Source organism: Poromitra crassiceps (assembly GCF_964638095.1).
Source record: "Poromitra crassiceps genome assembly, chromosome: 6".
Lineage (NCBI taxonomy): Eukaryota > Metazoa > Chordata > Actinopteri > Beryciformes > Melamphaidae > Poromitra > Poromitra crassiceps.
This window is the reverse complement of record NC_139627.1, coordinates 20,747,879-20,767,754: the sequence shown is the minus strand read 5'-3', so window position 1 is coordinate 20,767,754 and position 19,876 is coordinate 20,747,879. Positions and strand designations below refer to the sequence as shown.

Below are 19,876 nucleotides of genomic sequence, written 5' to 3'. Positions count from 1 at the left end.
GATTCTACAAAACTTTCACTGGCAAGTTTACTGTAACGCTCGCTGACTACTAGACATTTTCTGACATGAAAGTAGTCCCATTTTAGGATTATTAGAACAAAATATTTGCTATCAGCAGATTAAAAAAAATGCATCACTCGGTCTTCAAAAAACAATCTTGCTTCCCATTGGCAAAGAAGTCAAATGGTGCTGATAGTTTAGTGCATGACTTGACAAATGAATGCCATTGTCTGTGTGTGTCTTCTTCAGGTAATTCCCAGATGGGGGCGACCATCGTGGATGCCTTGGACAGCCTGTACATCATGGGCCTGAAAGAGGAGTTCAAGGAAGGCCAGGAGTGGATTGAACAAAATCTGGACTTCAGTGTGGTATGCACCTCCTTTTATTACCCTTTTTCATACTGATTTTGCATTTTCATCCACGTGAGACGAGGCATAAACCAGGTACAATACAAAAAGAAAAGAAAAACCATGACAAGACATAAGAAAAATGGCAAAGGGAGTGAGTATAGACTGTTTCAATTCAACAACATAAACATTCTAAATTGAACCCCAGCTCACTTCCTGTTGCAGTGTTTGCTATGGACAAGACATCTCCGAAAACATCACAGCAGACAGGAGGACTGACAATTCTGTGAAAACAGTCTATATGAAAGATATGCGATCGTTTGCATTTTGCACAATCCTAAATTAAACAAGATCATTTACAAAGAATTATAACATAATGTACAAAGCGTGAAAGCAATTTACATACACCTGGTCTAAAGCTTTTCCCTATAGAAATGAAAGGGTTGCTATGTCTTATTAAATATAAAATGATTACATCTTATTCAAACATATTTCTCATTAGGTATGTTATTTCCTCACAAGTTACCCAGCTGTTGTTCTCCGATGATTGCCAATTGCTAGTGATGTATCTGATTTTGTTGCACACTTTTTTTGTGATAACAAAGGCATCTCTAGGGGCGTCTGGGTAGTGCAGTGGTAGATTCCCTGCCTTCCAACAGGAGGGTCGCGGGTTTCAGCCCCCGTGTGACCCCCGGGCTGAGTCGGGACTTGGGCGTCCATACAGGCACAATTGGCCGTGTCGACGGGTGGGAAGCCGGATTAAGGGTATATGTCCTACTCGCTGCACTAGTGCCTCCTCTGAGCCTGTTCGGGGGGAGGGGAACTGGGGGGGGGGGGGGGGAATAGCATGATCCTCCCACGCGCTATGTCCTGCCAGTGAAACTCTTCGCTGTCAGGGAAAAAGAAGCGGCTGGCGACTGCACAGGTATCAGAGGAAGCATGTGCTAGTCTACAGCTCTCCTGGGGGAATTGACCAAGTACATTGTCTGTGAGCTCTGTTTTTAAGGGAGACAGGTTAGGTCAGGTGTGTTTATATGAATAGAGCTCTTTTAAACAAACTGTTAAACTGTTGGATATACAGTATACTAGTGGCTCTCTCCAGCCACTCAGACTCCCTCTGCTGATGGAGACGGTAAGACTTCTTCCCATGACAGCTCTTCCAGTCAGGATGACAGCCAAGCAGACAGAAGCCACACTGGCTGTTCTGCCTGCTGACAGACCGCCACCGAGGTATTGCATTTTTCAGAGAGCTGTCAGCGCGTCCTCCGAGTTCAGTAGTTAGAACCCCACGCAGTAACGTGTAGGGAGGCGAGAGACGATGCTACATGCCTCGGTAGCTAGGAGACAAAGCAGGAGCCATGGTAACGAAGTTGGCAGGGAAAACTGCTGGTGCCTACAGCGTTAATGAGGAACAGAGATGAAATAAACTGCCTCTGGTGGGGATGAGTGGTACCACATTCACTCCTACAGTCATTCACATCAAGTGTTTTCTTTGGTCCAACCGTAGTGGAAAGGTTTACTTTGTTGCATTATTATATTTGCTTCATTTAGGTTTACACTGCACTGCACTGATTACAAGTGAACCAAGGATTACACATTTTGTCAGCTGGGGAGCGGGGCATGCCAAAACACACTCTATTCCAATTCCTCTAAATGTAGCTTAACTTGATGGAACTGGTCTGTGCTTTTTGCTGTGATTTTCATTCTCTGGTGTTTAAAACCAGATGTGAACACATGAAGAAACAGCTGAATAAGAGCATCAGTCTGGACTGCGGTTGGCTTCATTTTGGTGTGCAAGGCTTTCCAAACATGAGGAGCGGCAAGCCTATCAAAGGTCAAGATCTCATCAAACATACCGGTACTCAGACCGTATCATAGTGGTTCTTTCCTGTAGTTGGTCTGAATGTGTTTTCACTCCTAATGAACCACATCAGAGATGCTTGTTTAGAAGACTGATAGCCCTTTTCCACCAAGCCAGTTCCAGAGCCGGTTGGAGCCAGTGCCTTATCTTGAACCAGTTCTTTGTGTTTTGACAGCCAAAGAACTGGCTCTCGGCCAAGAAAACCGCTTCCAGAGTGACACCAACTCTTTGCTGGGTTAGATGAAAGAGCTTCCAGGGTGACACCAACTCTTTGCTGGGTTAGATGAAAGAGCCGCTTACGTCAGGGGCTGCATGTGGGATTATTGCTTCTGCAGACAAAGCAAGCACGGCGGCTGGGTGAATGGAGATGATATTGCATCGAGTGAAGCATCCTCGTATAGAAAAGAACTGCATTGAAAGTCTGACTGAAACTGAAACAAAGTAGCTTGTAGATGAAGTCTAAATGGCTGTTCACCAAGTGCGCAGTGAGCCCTCAGTCCACGGGGAGAGAGCCCAACTGTCCTCACTGCTCAGCAGGGAGCTGCCAGGAGCAGGAGAGAGACATGGTCAATTCCAATCTTCCTGAAATGTGTTTTTAGAACAAGCCAATTACATAGTCCTTTGCATCTGCATTAAACTAAGATGTTACTTCTTTTTTTGCAGGGTTATTTGCAAAGATATAGGAACATTTATGGGCTAATAATCACGTGAGCCCTGGTAGCCATGTTGCGAATCATTCAGACTTATTCAGTGATGTAATCACGGGGCTCTCTAGCCAGCCTTGGCCTGTGGAAAAAACAAACCACTTCTCAGAAGGTTCACAGTTGAACCAGCACCAGCCCAGAACCAGTACTAGTTCTAGTTGATGGAAAGGGGGTATGAGGCTCATATTTGCAGGTGTCTCAGTGCTGGTATTTGGCCCAAACAAACTAAAATGATGAAGTAAACGCTCCAGAGTTCACCTACATTAGGCCAAAGTAAACACTCCAGAATTCACCTTCATTAGGCCAAAGTAAACGGTCCAGAGTTCACCTTCATTAGGCCAAAGTAAACGGTCCAGAGTTCACCTTCATTAGGCCAAAGTAAACGCTCCAGAGTTCACCTTCATTAGGCCAAAGTAAACACTCCAGAATTCACCTTCATTAGGCCAAAGTAAACGGTCCAGAGTTCACCTTCATTAGGCCAAAGTAAACGCTCCAGAGTTCACCTTCATTAGGCCAAAGTAAACACTCCAGAATTCACCTTCATTAGGCCAAAGTAAACGGTCCAGAGTTCACCTTCATTAGGCCAAAGTAAACGCTCCAGAGTTCACCTTCATTAGGCCAAAGTAAACGCTCCAGAGTTCACCTTCATTAGGCCAAAGTAAACACTCCAGAGTTCACCTTCATTAGGCCAAAGTAAACGCTCCAGAGTTCACCTTCATTAGGCCAAAGTAAACACTCCAGAGTTCACCTTCATTAGGCCAAAGTAAACGCTCCAGAGTTCACCTTCATTAGGCCAGTGATCAAATAACACCCAGAGAGAAACAACAATGACACAACAGAAGCAAGCCAGACAATTAATGGACATCTAGGCTTGCCGACTGTGTGTGTGAGCCAGTGTAAACACACACGTCACACACACACACACACACACACACACACACACACACACACACGGTTCATTGGTAGAATTGCCCTACACAGCGTTGAGGTTAATGCACTTTAAATTGAATACAAGCCATTTGGTGGATGCATTCAAGTGCCCAGCAGCAGCAGCATAGATTTGTAGTATGTTGCTGCAGTGGGAGTTGAACCCCTAACCCTGGCAGTGTTAGTGCTTTAATCAGCACATTGAGCTACACAGGATCAGCCAAATCAAATCAATTTCACACTGGATTCACAAAGGAACTGTACTTAATTCATTCAATCCTTCTCTTCAGATGTCTTGAGGTTTGATACCGTCGAATAATTTGTCACATTTCCTTAGATTACTGGCTGTCACATTACAGGCTTTCAAAATATTCACTACACTACACTACATTACTCAAAGGTTTGGACACACCTTATTGAATGTACTATGTTTTTCATTCTCTTGAAGCCATTTTGATCTAAAGTCTTTATGTTTAACACGTTCACTGCCAAGGACGTGTTAACACGTTTTCAGAATCCAGCTGTTGACTGCCAAGGACGTGTTAACACATTCTCAGAATCGATTTTTTTTTTTTGACGGTGGGACGTTGATCTAACCCTTTTACGTCTCCTACACCAGAATTGGAGGTATTGAATGTGTATAATCTATTTTACCGACCCACTGAGTGTCGACATGTCTCTCCACAGTAGAAAGAGGCGACCCAAAACTGGAGGGAAAAGCGCGACGAAGCCGTTCTCATACTGTAAAATTGATGGCGAAAACGCTTTCACTTTCGCGCTGATGCACAAAGGTGGCAACGGTGGGGGGTTCCAAGAATAGATTGGATGCACACTTTGAAACACGCAGCATAAATATGACCAGAATCGCATCAAAGCTCTCAACCAAAACTCCACGAAACGAGCGAGTCCACCGAGACTTCCTCAAACAGCGGCCGCTCAAACAGGCAGCAGCCAGGCAGCAGCAACTTCGTTGTGACACGCCCGCTGGAGAGCCAGGGAGGCAGGAGGAGAACACACACGGAGGGAGGAGTTGGAAGCAGAGGGGGGTTTCCTGCTGTTATGGAGGAAATTACTGTTCAAAACTATTGTTTAGATGTCTGACTCTTACTGATGCCAAAAATGAATGGTTAAAGTGACTGTTCTATCGAATTTCACAAAAAGCCGTTTATCTCTGAATAATTTTTCTGACGCTGAAACCATGCTGTATTCAACTGCTAATGCTTACATAACTACTAACTCTAGTACAAACTAACTCTTTTAGACAGAGAAAGCACACATTCTATTAGTTCTTTTGAGATATTGTGTGTTCACAAAATCTTAGCAGAAAAGAATCCTCGGGTCTTGAAAGATGAGCCAGAATCCTCAAAAAAAACCTCTGGCAGAAGCTAACTACAGTAAAAAAAAAAACGTCTGGCAGTGAATGTGTTAAATGTTTTAAATGTGTTTCTTAGGTCGCTTTCACATATAAGCTGTTTGGTCCGCTTTAAACGTGCCAGAGTTTGTTTCCTCGGATAGTCCGCTTCGTTTGGGGTGGTGTGAAAGCGCAAACGAACTCTGGGGTGGAACAAACAAGTCTCTGGTCCGCTTGAAAACTTGGGTCTCGGTTCGCTTCCAAGTGAACCCTGGCTTTGTTCGTTTGTTGTGTGAAAGCAAACCGAACTAAACACAAGAGCAAATAGGAAGCGCCAGTGCATCTGATTAGGCATGGGTCGATCTCAGGTCTTAGCGGTCCGGTCCGGTGTTCCAGCTGGAACCGGTTTGATTCCATGCATAATGTCTGAACCGACATTTTTCATTATGCCAGGAACTGGTAAATTAAAACGCAAATTAAAAGGCAGCCTCAGCAGCCTATGCTACACGGTTAAATCCAACTTCTACAGTCATTTATCGCCGAAACTGGGAAGCACTGCTCAAAGTGCGACACCTAGTGGCAAAATTTGGTATACCGGTTAGATTCGGTTTGGAGAGCAATACCGAACCGGTTTTAAAAATTTCACACCGACCCATGCCTACATCTGATGCACTCATGCAGTGCATCATGAGTAGAAGACAGTAGAAGGGAGCAAAACCAAACACTGCGGCGCGCACACGTGTACAGTACCTGCGTGCTGCGTGACGTACGTCGTCGTCATAACAACACATCGTTGTCTCTCAACAGCTGGCTTGCCTTCTCCTTCGGTACGTACTGCCTCGCTCGTCTCATCTGCAGAATGAAATGTTCAACAGATTGCTGCCTCATCTGCTGCTCATATTGGGCACATTCTTGTAAAATATTTATTTGATGTAACACCAAAGTAAAACCAGAAATCACAATATCGCAGGTGTTGCTCCATGGTTTGTGTTTTGCGGATTCACTTGTGTTCAGTCAGTGTTCAGTCAGTCAGCCCTCAGCCAGGCAAGAAGCCTGCTGAAGAGGAGAGATTCTCCTTCTCTATTCTGTCCAATAGACGAGTGACCATTTCGACCATGTGACATTGTTCAGAAAGTTTGGTGCGCTTGTGACAAATTGCTGTGTGAAAGTGACCAAATGAAAATTGCAACAATGTTGCAACTTCACCCCCCCAAATCGCACCGAGTCCACCAGCTTATATGTGAAAGCGACCTTAGACAAATATAAATAGTGAAGTTGATCCTATGTATGAATTTCTTTCCACTTTGCCTTTCCATCAAGGCAAAGGGCGGCTAATCTAAAATAATACCCTGGTTTTGATTTGTGTAACACTTTTTTGGTCGCCGCATAATTCCATTTGTGTTCTTTCATCGTTTTGATGTCTTTTCTGTTATTCTAAAATGTGATTTTGTTTCCCAACTCATCAAGACTAGTAGCAATCGTGATTTTATCATCTTGATCACAATGTCTAGCAAAACAGTCTGGATTATTGTTTCAGCTCTATTTCTTAGCCTGATTCCTTGCCGACTCTGTCCTACCTCGCATTCATAATACAGTAACCATCATCCCTCATATGATCTCACTCTTTACCCCCATTTCTATCAGTTTTTACATAGTATACTCTCTCTCTCTCTCTCTCTCTCCTGTTAACCTTCACATCCATCCCTCCTCTCATTTATTTCCATGTTACAATCCTCTCCCATTACCACCCCCCTCCTCTTGTTCGCCTATCAATCTCCTCCGCCCCCCTCCACTTTTCTTCTTTCCATTTTCTTTACCGTCTTCCCTCCATCCTTTTATGATACCTTCTTTCCTCTCCATGTGTTCCCTCCCTGCTGTCGCCATGCTGTCGCTCTCTCTCTCTCTTTTACAACCCCCCTGTCGCCGCCGCACTCAACACGTTAATGTCTCCTCTCTCCCCTCCTTCATGACAGTTAACAGTCCCTCTTTTCCTCTATCCCTCCATCCATCATCCTCCTTACTTTTTCACTCCTCTATCTTCTATCTTTCAGGGCTGTCAAAATTGTCCAAAAATGACTTTCAAATATTCCTTCTAAAAACACATTTGTTCGAAAATATTGGAATATCTATTTTTGCGCATTATGTCCATAAAAGGGCGAACCAATCCAACGAGAGAGATAACAACTTTATGTATGTTTATTTCAACATAAACATGTCTACATACTGTACCTACACATTACAAAATAAACAAATAAAATAATGTAGGTTCTTAGATGCAGGTTGTTGTTGTGTCACTATGTGACAGGTACTTAGAAAAAACGCTGATAGCGGAAGGAGCAGGGAATTCCACCTTGAATGGTCGCCACCAATTGCAGAGGTGATACCTGCAGCCTACTTCCGTTGAGTCTGACTACTCGCACTGTAAATCACTCTCTCTGCGGCCGAGTTGGGCTGTGAACCAGAACCTCCTTGTTCTGATCTCTCTCCCCCATTACCTCATTACCACGCTCGTTTCAGCTTGACATCAGTGAAAGTAACGATGTGTGAGTCCTGTCCATCATGCAGTGTAGCAACCCAAGCTCACGCGAGAACGTGCAAAGCAGACATCAAAGATATTATACACAAACAAGATGACCCAATACAGTACACTTCCTGACTCGCAGTTGGGCCGTCTCGCTCTAATAAACGCTCTCTGCAGACATGCAGTGCAGCGGCCCAGGCTGACACCAGAACACGCGAGGCAGACAGCCGCTGTAGTGCAGCTTCTTTCCCCCCACAAACGAATATACATTTTCACATTTGAATGTCTGCTTTTTCAATATTTGAATATATATTTGAATATAGAACATTGTTGACAGCTCTACTATCCATTCAGTATCTCAGTATTTTCTTTTTCTCCATCCTTCCTCCTACTACTGTGCTTCTTTCTCCTCCCTCCCTCTTCTATACATTCATTATGCCGCTCTCTATCCTTCTGCCCATCCTCCCAACTTGTTTCTCATCTTCTGTCCACTCATTACCCCAGTCTGTCTTTTCCACTGTCCATCTTCTGTCCCCTCATTACCCCAGTCTGTCTTTTCCACTGTCCATCTTCTGTCCCCTCATTACCCCAGTCTGTCTTTTCCACTGTCCATCTTCTGTCCCCTCATTACCCCAGTCTGTCTTTTCCACTGTGCATCTTCTGTCCCCTCATTACCCCAGTCTGTCTTTTCCTCTGTCCATCTTCTGTCCACTCATTACCCCAGTCTGTCTTTTCCTCTCTCCATCTTCTGTCCACTCATTACCCCAGTCTGTCTTTTCCTCTGTCCATCTTCTGTCCACTCATTACCCCAGTCTGTCTTTTCCACTGTGCATCTTCTGTCCCCTCATTACCCCAGTCTGTCTTTTCCTCTGTCCATCTTCTGTCCCCTCATTACCCCAGTCTGTCTTTTCCTCTGTCCATCTTCTGTCCACTCATTACCCCAGTCTGTCTTTTCCACTGTCCATCTTCTGTCCACTCATTACCCCAGTCTGTCTTTTCCTCTGTCCATCTTCTGTCCCCTCATTACCCCAGTCTGTCTTTTCCTCTGTCCATCTTCTGTCCACTCATTACCCCAGTCTGTCTTTTCCTCTGTCCATCTTCTGTCCACTCATTACCCCAGTATGTCTTTTCCTCTCTCCATCTTCTGTCCACTCATTACCCCAGTCTGTCTTTTCCTTTGTCCATCTTCTGTCCACTCATTACCCCAGTCTGTCTTTTCCTCTGTCCATCTTCTGTCCCCTCATTACCCCAGTCTGTCTTTTCCACTGTGCATCTTCTGTCCCCTCATTACCCCAGTCTGTCTTTTCCTCTGTCCATCTTCTGTCCCCTCATTACCCCAGTCTGTCTTTTCCACTGTGCATCTTCTGTCCCCTCATTACACCAGTCTGTCTTTTCCTCTGTCCATCTTCTGTCCCCTCATTACCCCAGTCTGTCTTTTCCACTGTGCATCTTCTGTCCCCTCATTACCCCAGTCTGTCTTTTCCTCTGTCCATCTTCTGTCCCCTCATTACCCCAGTCTGTCTTTTCCTCTGTCCATCTTCTGTCCACTCATTACCCCAGTCTGTCTTTTCCACTGTCCATCTTCTGTCCACTCATTACCCCAGTCTGTCTTTTCCTCTGTCCATCTTCTGTCCCCTCATTACCCCAGTCTGTCTTTTCCTCTGTCCATCTTCTGTCCACTCATTACCCCAGTCTGTCTTTTCCTCTGTCCATCTTCTGTCCACTCATTACCCCAGTATGTCTTTTCCTCTCTCCATCTTCTGTCCACTCATTACCCCAGTCTGTCTTTTCCTTTGTCCATCTTCTGTCCACTCATTACCCCAGTCTGTCTTTTCCTCTGTCCATCTTCTGTCCACTCATTACCCCAGTCTGTCTTTTCCTCTGTTCATCTTCTGTCCACTCATTACCCCAGTCTGTCTTTTCCTCTCTCCATCTTCTGTCCACTCATTACCCCAGTCTGTCTTTTCCTCTCTCCATCTTCCTTCTTCTTTCTCTTTTTTTCTATCTGTTCATTATCCCTCTCTATCCTTACATCCATCTTCCTACTTTTCTGTCTCATTTCTACTTCTCTTCCTTTTCTCCCTCCCTCGTCTACCTACCTGTTCTATCCTTTCACTATCCCTGTATATATCCCTCCATCCTTCCTCCCACCTTTCCGTCTTGTCTTTTCCTCCCATCTCTCTCTCTCCCTCTGTTTCCAATTACAATCACACTCTCATCCCGCCCTTCATCCCCTTTGCCCTATCTCTCCCTCCACTTCTCTATGCCCTCCGTCTTTCCACTCACTCCATCTCCCTCCCTCTCTCTCTCTCTTTCTTCCTGTGTCTGTGTCTCTCGCCCGGGCTTGTTAGTCCCATGCATGCAGAGGTAATCACAGGGCAGCTAGCAGGTCGGCTGAGGGGCTCTAACAGTCTGACACGCGCAGAGATAATTAACCTCGCCGTGTTCATACAGGAGAGAGAGAGGGATGGATGGAGGGAGAAATTGGGGATGGAGAGAGAGGAGGAGGACGAGGAGGAGGAGAGGGAATCAGCAGTCAAATTGAGGAGGATAGAAAGACAGACAAATTAGGTGTTGAAAGAGGGATGGTAGAAAGTACAGCAGCTGCAACGATCAAGGCAAGGTTATTTGTATAGCACATTTCATACATAGAGAGCCAAAGTGAATGTCACTTCCTGCCTTTCTCTGGCCACCAGCGTCTGAAGGAATATGAATGGTGGTGAACGGCAAGGGACAATACTTTTTTGATCCCGTTTGAATTGTGCCACGGGGTACACAAGTTAAATTTTGTAAATTTAAAAGATAACTATGCATGTTGAAAATAAGGTTTAGTTTTGTCAATCAACTACATCTCGTGTCGCACATTATACGTCACATCATCAACAACAATGGACTGGCGGGAGAGACATCACTTACGCGACTGGTTGTGCGTGGTGTTTCTGATTTATAACTTATATCTCTTACAAGCACATAAGTTTGTGGCTGGTAGCACCACATTGTAATACTTATATTATATGTATGCTTTTCTTTCTGAGCCTGTTCGTTTGCTTTGTTCGTGTGTTGTTCTGTTAAAATGGAAAATAAAACATAAAAAAAATATATATAATGAAGTTGATCCTATGTATGAATTACTTTCCAAAGCCTTTGGCTTTCCATCAAGTCGAAGGACGGCTACGTAAACTACCTAAAATATAAGATTGTTTTAATGTAACACTTTTTGGATCACTGCATATTCATTCATCATTCAATTTGTTAATGTGTGTGTTCAAGCGTTTGACTGGTAGGTATAGGTAGGGTATAACACTAAACGCAATATACGATACAAGCATGAGAATAGACTGAAGTGTTTCACCTCATGTTCCAACACAGGGGTCAGCCAGTTACTTCCTATAGACCAAATCAGCGGGGATGTTTACATTTACTTCCGGTTACCCCTGGGTCCACACATTATAATGGCGGTGGACGTCACAAACTGACGTGTTGAAGACAAAAACAGACAAAGAATACAAAAATGGTTCGTCCGTGTTGTGTTGTTGTTTAATATCATTCATAACAACACTTTCACTAACGTTAGTGGAGACCAGACTAGCTAATTTACCTGTTGGACCAGACCAGAGTAGACTTGAAGCTAAATTAAATTAACGTGGCGCCAGTAGCTCTGTCTGTAACGTTAACGAGTCTGCAAAAAAACAGCGAGTTTGACAGACAAACAAACGTTATTAGCTAGCTAACACTACATAAAACAAACACAGAAGAAAGGCTAGATACGTCGGACAAGCATGTTTACCAACCGTTTAACCATTTAAAATGAAAGTAGTCGGCCGAAAACAACGAGAGGGTTTGACAGCATTTATTTGACAACACGCACATTTAAACCTGCCGCCTTCCCCAAGTGGTACCCGGAAGTAAATTTGTTTACATGGTGACGTCACGGTGATTTGGTCTATTGTGTTTACACTTCCTGTGACAGTACAGTACTAGTGAGCAGGTAAAACAGGCGGTGTTTTGAACAGGAAGTCATAACACAACTGGGTCAAGTGGGCGGGGCTACATAAGGTGAATATACTGTACATACAGGGTGTGGAAATATGTGCTAGTATTGGAGTAATAAGAATCAGAGGGATAGAATGACAAATAGAATAATAAGAAGAAGCCCTTTGTCAGGAGAGGAGAGGAGAGGGAGGAGAAGTTAAAGAGAGGATGAGAAGTGAAGCTTCTGAAGAGAGGGAGGGAGGGAGGTGTGTCTGTATACATGGCTTGGTTCTGATGCTTTCATACCTGCCTGCTTTAGGCAGAGGATTCAGGTATTAGCTACCAGCAACTGTAACATTCATAAAAGCTTAAGCTAGCTTAGGCTGAGTCTGAGCAGTGTGGCCCGGCATTACTCAGGCCTCTCATGAAACAGGTAATTCCTCGGCTCATGGGGAGCAGTATTTCTCAAGCCTGTGGTGGTCCAGCAGTGTCATTGAAAGCGTTATTAAAGCCTGTGGTGGTCCAGCAGTGTCATTGAAAGCGTTATTAAGCAGGCCCTCGTGAAAATCAAACTTTTGTTCAAAGCGAAGCGCGGTGTGGCCCCGTCCCTGCGTGCAGCCGCAGCTCTGGTGCTGCAGTAAAGGGCATAGCCTGGATTTCTACTTACTTATAAGATTAAAGACATCACTCTTAGTCAAGTTTAATCACTCGCCTACTGTGTGTGTGTGTGTGTGTGTGTGTGTGTGTGTGTGTGTGTGTGTGTGTTAGTGCGAGTGCAAGTTCCTAACTTCACTGAGCTCAGTGATACATGGAAGCACTGCCGCTGTGTGTGTTCCTGTGTGAGTTAAGGTTCAGAGTAGAATTAGGTTTACGTTAAGGGTTAAGTTCAGGCATGAAGTGTTGAAGAGAGAGTGCGATTTCTATCCCCCTCATAGCACAAAGTGTCCTAAATATATACTGTATATATTACAAGGTTGTTGATAAATACCAGTGACATTTTCTTGGCCAGCTGCTGAGATTTCTGGCTTTCAAAACTCACTTTCTGGCCTGAACTCTTGTTTTGGAACAAAAACTCCTCTCTCTCTGGAATTTAAAAACACTCCCATGATTGAGCAACTGATGTTAGAAGTACGGTAGGGATGTTCCGATCTCTGAAATCGGTATCGGGGCTAGGGATGTTCATCAATTATCGAAAATCGATAATTGATCGTTAAGGAATTGATTCGATCATGTGGAATTTTGATCGATTTTTTATATATATTTTTGTATCAAATCAAATGGCTGAAACTATCAAATTTGATTTTCACTACGTGGTCGCAACCAGGAGAGGGCGCAATGGGACCGACAGAGAACAATGAACAGAACACCTCTGTGGGTGGGGCTATGGGTGTGGTCTAATTGAGCTGCAGTGAGAACTGAGAAGTGAGAAATGAAGCGTGCGAGGCGAAGTTTTGTGTTGGACCATTTCGAGTTAAAAGACGATGTCGTTTATTGCAAGAACTGTGAGGCAGTTTATAAGTACAACACGGCTACGACACCAATGATTCACCACTTGAACAGCGAACATCCGAGCCTGGTTAACCAGGAAGGCGCCTCGTCCTCGTCTCAGCCCACCATCACTGCGGTGTTTAGCGGGGAGGAGATGCAAATGCGAGGCTGGTTCAACTTGGAGAGTCACTGGATGCGGGCGAGGCTGCTCTCCCACAGGCTGGGGGAGATGATGCGGTGGCGTTGTCTGATGACTCCGAGTCCGACACAGAGGAGGGGGGGCGGCCCAGCCACGCCAGCCTCTGCTATGGCCATGCTGCTCGGGAAGGAATACTCCACTTGTCGCAACGACGCTGGGATGCAAGACGAAGTTACCAACTTCATGAGGGAGACTCCCCTGTCCCTGGAGGGCAGCGCTGCAGAGTGCTGGAAAGTGAATGAACACAGGTTCCCCAGGCTGGCGAAGTTAGCGGGACGATACCTCTGCATTCCTGCAACTTCGGTCCCTTCAGAGCACGTCTTTTCTGCTGCTGGACTGACTGTCAATAAGCTGCGTTCGCGTCTCACCCCAGAGCATGTTAACATGCTTATCTTCCTAAACAAGAATCAGTAGGCCGATGGGCGCTGCTGGAGTTAAACTTCACTTTGTTGTTTGAGGGGACACTAGTCACCATGCCTTCATGAGTCAGTGATTTGTGTTATGAGACTCTAAGTTAAATAATAGGCATAATTGTGAAGTAAGTAACAATATACATTACATTACATTACGTCATTTGGCAGACGCTTTTATCCAAAGCGACTTACAGTAACACACTTTTTGACAGCAATAGAGCAATCAACTATGGAGCACAGTCTATGACAACTACAAATCCTGAAGGAACAGTGGTACGAGTTTTAGTTTAGGATTTATTTTTTATTTTTATTTTTTTATATTAAATAAAGAGAGAGAAAGAAGTTAGATCAAGAAGGGCCCAGGTGGAGCCTGAAAAGGTGAGTCTTTAGTCTTTTCCGAAAGATCGGCAGTGATTCAGCAGTCCTGACCGAAGGTGGCAGCTCGTTCCACCATTGGGGTGCCAGGGAGGAGAAGAGTCGAGATCGGGATGAGCGACTTTTGAGCGCCCGTAGCGAAGGAGGAGCGAGGCGCCCTGCACTGGTAGAGGAGCGAAGGGAGCGGTGAGAGGTTTGGAACCTGACCATAGATTGCAGGTACAGGGGAGCTGACTGGTGTACTGCCCTGTAGGCCAGTACCAGTGTCTTGAATTTGATGCGAGCTGAGATGGGAAGCCAGTGGAGGTCCCGGAAGAGGGGAGTGACATGAGAGAATTTGGGTTGGTTGAATACCAGACGGGCTGCAGCGTTCTGAATGAGCTGAAGCGGTCGGATGTCGGTGGCAGGTAGGCCAGCCAGGAGCACGTTCCAGTAGTCCAGGCGAGGGACGATAAGTGACTGGACCAGGAGTTGAGTCGCTTCTCTTGTGAGGAAGGGACGGATTTTGCGGATGTTGTAGAGGGAGAACCTACAGGAGCGTGCTGTCGCAGCTATGTTGGCAGAGCAAGACAGCTGGTTGTCGAGGATCACCCCAAGGTTCTTAGCTGTTTGGGAGGGCAGTACAGTGGTGTTGTCGATGGAGATGGAGAGATCTGTGAGAGGACAGTCTTTCCCTGGGAGGAAGAGTAGCTCTGTCTTACCAAGGTTGAGCTTGAGGTGGTGGGCAGACATCCAGTCGCCAATGTCCTTGAGACATGCAGAGATGCGAGCCTCGATTTGAGTGTCGGAGGGGGGGAAGGAAAGGAAAAGTTGGGTGTCATCAGCATAGCAGTGATAAGAGAAGCCATGAGAAGAGATCACATAGGCAAGAGATCTGATATAGAGAAGAAAAAGTAAGGGGCCCAGGACTGAGCCCTGGGGGACACCAGTGGTAAGAGGGCAGGATCTGGAGACGTACCCTCTCCATAAGACCTGGTATGAGCGGTTCGAGAGATAGGAAGCAAACCAGGATAGTGCAGAACCTGAAATGCCGAGGTCAGACAGAGTGGAAAGAAGGATTTGGTGATTGACTGTATCGAAGGCAGCAGACAGGTCAAGGAGGACAAGGACAGAGGAGAGGGATGAGGCCTTAGCAGTGTGAAGGGCCTCTGTGACAGCAAGAAGAGCTGTCTCAGTGGAGTGCGAAGCCTTGAAACCGGACTGCAGAGGGTCCAAGAGGTCATTCTGGGAGAGATAGAGAGAAAGTTGTTCGGACGCTGCTCGTTCAAGGGTTTTGGAAAGGAATGAGAGAAGAGAGACAGGTCTGTAGTTCTGAATATAGCATCATCTCTCTCGTTCTGGTTCTCTCTCTCTCATTCTCTCTCGTTTTGGATTGTACATTTTGATCGGGGGAGGCCGCCAAACGAATATTTTTGTTTATTTATTTAAGTTAAGTTTATGTACTGTATGTGTGTAAGTCAAGTGTCTAAAAGAGATGCGGTTATATAGTTTGAATTAAGACTACAGTAAGAGGTGTGGCTCAGCTGCGTTAAGCACGCACATATTTTTTGTTTAACAGTTAAACATGCAAACGTGCAGTCTGCAAAGTAAACACCAAATTAACAGCCTTGTTTAACACATTGAGTGCCAGCGACGCCATATGGCGTCAAGAGAAATTTACCGTACGCTGCCAGCGACGCCAAATGGCGTCAATAACTCCAAATTCATATTTTGACGGGGGAATGTCGATCTAAGCCTCTTACATCGCCTCTTACAATATGGGAGCTATTGAATGTGTCTAACCTATTTTACAGAACCCTTAGGTGGCGACAGTGCCCTCCCGATTAGACAAAGGCCAGGAGAAAAGATAGAAGAAGTGATGAGGAAACGGAAATCGCAATGATATGCATGAAGCGTGCATACCGTTAGCTGTGCCTGTGAACAGCAGTCATCTGCTGCCATAATTGAGCCCCTACCGTGTCCGCTGCGATAGTCCATCCATATGATTTAGTTGCCGACACGGCGACACCAGGGTCTTTCTGAAAAATTACATTATTCTCAGCTGGGAGCTGGCGACACGCTGTAAAAAAGCAGGGGGATGCAGGCAGCGGACTTTTTCAGTGCAGATCAAACAGAGCAAACGCAGCAGAGACACTCCTCCCACCACGAAGGAGGGGGAGGAGGGGGGTGGGGCACGCAGGCCACTACAGCATACAACCATTCACAGTACACTGACACACCCAGGCAGCAGGCTCGATGCATAATGAGCAAACAAGCTAGAATAGGCTATCTGATGCCCACCAGCAGTAAATCAAGACCAGCAAGAAGGTGTAGGGTCTGCGCACGCAGGTTCTTTTCAAGAAAATAAAACAATGCAGGAAATTTTGTGTTTGAATATTGTTATGTTACACACAAAATGAAAGCTTAGAATGTGTAGTTTCATCCAGAAAAAAAAAAAAGTTGATATCTTCTTTCTTTGTGGAAATATGGACTTCAACATCCAGCATGACCCCATGAAAGTGAGCATTTTGATGTTAGACCAAGCTGTATACTAATATTTGTAGAAAATAAACAACACATTCTTTTGACATACTTTTTCCCGCAGGTAAACTAGACATTCTAACCTTTCATTTCAGCTATAGCATTTTGTTCAACTCAAAGCAGAATTCATTCTGTCGCCTTTCTAACATAAAGATGTGATTATCTCAGAAACTAATTTCAGCATGCTCTTTTCGGTCGAAAACACTCTTTTTCAGAGGGGTGTATTTCCAAAATGGAACGGTTTATAAACACAGTTTTTTTTTTAAATGAAACAGAAGGGTTCAAAGTTTCATTGAGGCTATTGGTTGTCCATATAAGAGGAACACAAAAAATGATATGGCTATATTAAAATGCATTGCGGCCTATGTGGCACAGTACAGCAACCTTTTGCCCAAGGGCGTGGCACTCAAAGTGTTAAGAGGAGTGTTGGAGAGGAGACACATTGAAATAAAGAGTTCATTGAGGAGAACACGTTGTCTTTCGTATTTTCTGCCATAGGCATTCATTTTGTAAAAAAATATATATATATATTAAAAAAAATATATATATATATATATATTATTAATATGATCGATAATTGATCGTTAATTTTCCCGATTTTCAATTATGGAAATTGTTCAAAATGAACATCCCTAATCGGGGCCGATCAAGGATCTTTTTAAGTTATCGGTATCGGCTTTATTGAGCACGCAGCCACGCCTGATCCATTGTTTTACATTAGCCTTCACGTTAGCATGTGAGGGAACATAAACAGCAGTAGGTCTAACAATGATAGTCTTCTGGCTGCAGGCAGGTCCGTCAGTCCGCCACATTAACATTGCTGTTGACAGAAATGCACAGCCCCCTCCCTGCTCTTAGCGGATGCAGCAGTTCTGTCCAACCGGAATCGTAACAGCAAACCGTGACAGGGTCCACTTGAAAAAATGGTGTGGGGAACGCTTGGGCATGCCCGGGCGGGGACAGAACATTTGCGGATGTGAACGCCAACCGTACCGAACCACGTAGGCAACACACGGGCGAGGATACACTAAAGGTGTATTTGATAATGCAAGGGTACTCTTGAGTTTTCCCGAGGACGGAAGAAATTTGTAATGTGAAAGCTGACCAGCAGGGGAGAGAGGAGGGGGGGCAATCGTACTTGGGTACGGAACGGAACTAAACGAAAGCAATCGTTCCCAGTAGTTTTAAGTTTCTCAAGTCTGTTTTCAATTGACCGGACCTTGGTCAGAAACTTGGAAGCCGTGGTTTGTTTGGCTTAGCTTAGCCTTTAGGGCAGGCTAGCCTGAAGTCAGGGCGTGTGTTCAATCCGAAGACGGTGTGCACCATTTTGCTCGGGTTTCTGCATTGGACGTGTTTCCTTGTGTGTTTGTGTGTTTCAACTTCTACAATGCTACACTAATGGCCCATTTCCACCGCAGGTAGTAGCGCGATCCCGCTCCGCTCGACTCGATAAATGGTCTCATTCCACCACTAAAAACTATCCCAGCCCGGGTTGTATTGGGGTCGAGTCGTGCTACTTTTCGTACCTGCCTCGTCGTGATTCTATTCTGTGAACCCGGTACCATATGGTGACGTGAAAACATTGTTGACGACTGATTGGTCAGGCAGAATCGTGTTTACTCTGTCTATCTACTGACTGTCAATGCAATGCTAGCGGCTGCATACCAGTTTAGTGGGCTTACCTTCTCTTCTGTTATGTATATTTCCATCAGTCTTTTGTGTTGCTGCCTTTGCCTCCGGTGAAATAAAATCGTGGCGGGTGTTCAATTGTCTGAGAGAGAAGCTCTGTAGCTGAGTGCAGGCTGCAGCGCTCCGCTAGGCCGCAGCGGGTGTTTGGTGAAGCCGCGGGCTTGCCTGGTGAGAGGCCGCGGGGTACAGGCTTCACTCTGTTGCGCCTCTCCTGTCCCCGCGCAGCGCAGCGCATGCCTGTGAGTTTGACTAACTACAAAGTGATATCCATTCTCCTGGCCGATTGTCACATTTGCCCATGTACACTGTAGGTCATTTAGAGGCACCAGTATTTCATAAACAGTTTAAAAGTTCTGTGGATGGATTTAATTGTAACGTTATGTTATAGCCTACTTCGGTTATAAGCGAAGGACAGATATGCGGTCGCTATGACGACCAGCTGTGGGCGGGGGTGGGTGGGGGCAGATGATCCGCGGTGGAAGCAAAACGTCCATCGGGCCGAAACGAGTAGAGCCGAGTGGTGACGAGCTGTGCAGGGCAGTAAAATGTGGTGGAAATGAGCCATAAGTGGAATTGATAAGAGCTACCTATAAAGACATCTTTTACTTTGTTGTTCACTTCATTTTGGTGTTCACTACATAAATTGTGCGTGCAGTAGTGTGTTTCAAACACTTGTTGCTTAAAATGAAAATTATGTTAAGTATAAATGATAATTGCGTGGCTCCCATATTCATTTTTCACATTGCACATTCACATTATGTTATCCCTGTCCCCCTCCACCAGCCCCCGACCAGCATAATGACTGATGAGCTAGCTGCCCTGTCAGGCCGGCCCGGGCGGTGAGTCATTGTTGGACTGTGCGGGGTCCTGCAGGGGTCCTGCAGGGGTCCCACGCTGCAGCGGCCCACCATGATGGATGTGTTGGCGTGAGGTCCGTGTCTGTCGCCGCACTCAAAGATCCACCAAATGAATGGACTCACCCAGGCATTAACACAACACATTAGCACACCCGGCTAAAGCGCTGGGTTTTTATAAGAGACAATGTGGCAGAGATGGAGAGATAGATTAGTGGCAGCTGTCAAGAGGACGTTCCAGCTCAATTTGATTATCTCGATTTAATTATACAGGAACAAGAGTTTCATATATATTTTTTATTTCCCAAAGTTTCGAAGTGTCGAGAGATTCAAAGGCAAAACCCTTGACACTTTTTTAATGTTGCATCATGTGATGCCGTGTTTTGCCTGACATGCAGAAATGGAGCGTTCTGTTCAAACGAGTTGAGTGGAGAAATTGTTTGCCTTCAAACTTGAAGGACTATCATCACATTTCCTTCATGCTCTGTTGAAGAATTTGGGCCAAACGGTGTGTGTGCTACACACTGGCGCACACGCACACCGTGAGGAAAATACAAAGAAGGGAGGCTTCCACTGTGTACAGTAGTAAAGCAGGAGAGATGCAGGCGAGAAGGGAGGCTTCCACTGTGTACAGTAGTAAAGCAGGAGAGATGGG

General features: G+C 45.3%; 1 protein-coding gene across 3 annotated transcripts in view; it reads left to right on the top strand.

Moving 5' to 3' along the window:
• Window positions 1-19,876, top strand: part of man1a2 (mannosidase, alpha, class 1A, member 2) — a 288,606-nt gene that overhangs the window by 140,607 nt on the left and 128,123 nt on the right. For all 3 annotated transcript variants that reach the window (XM_083639580.1, XM_083639579.1, XM_083639581.1), the window contains exon 6: window positions 250-368. In XM_083639580.1, coding sequence (XP_083495706.1) covers window positions 250-368 — 119 coding nt within the window. The remainder of the gene's footprint in view (window positions 1-249; window positions 369-19,876) is intronic.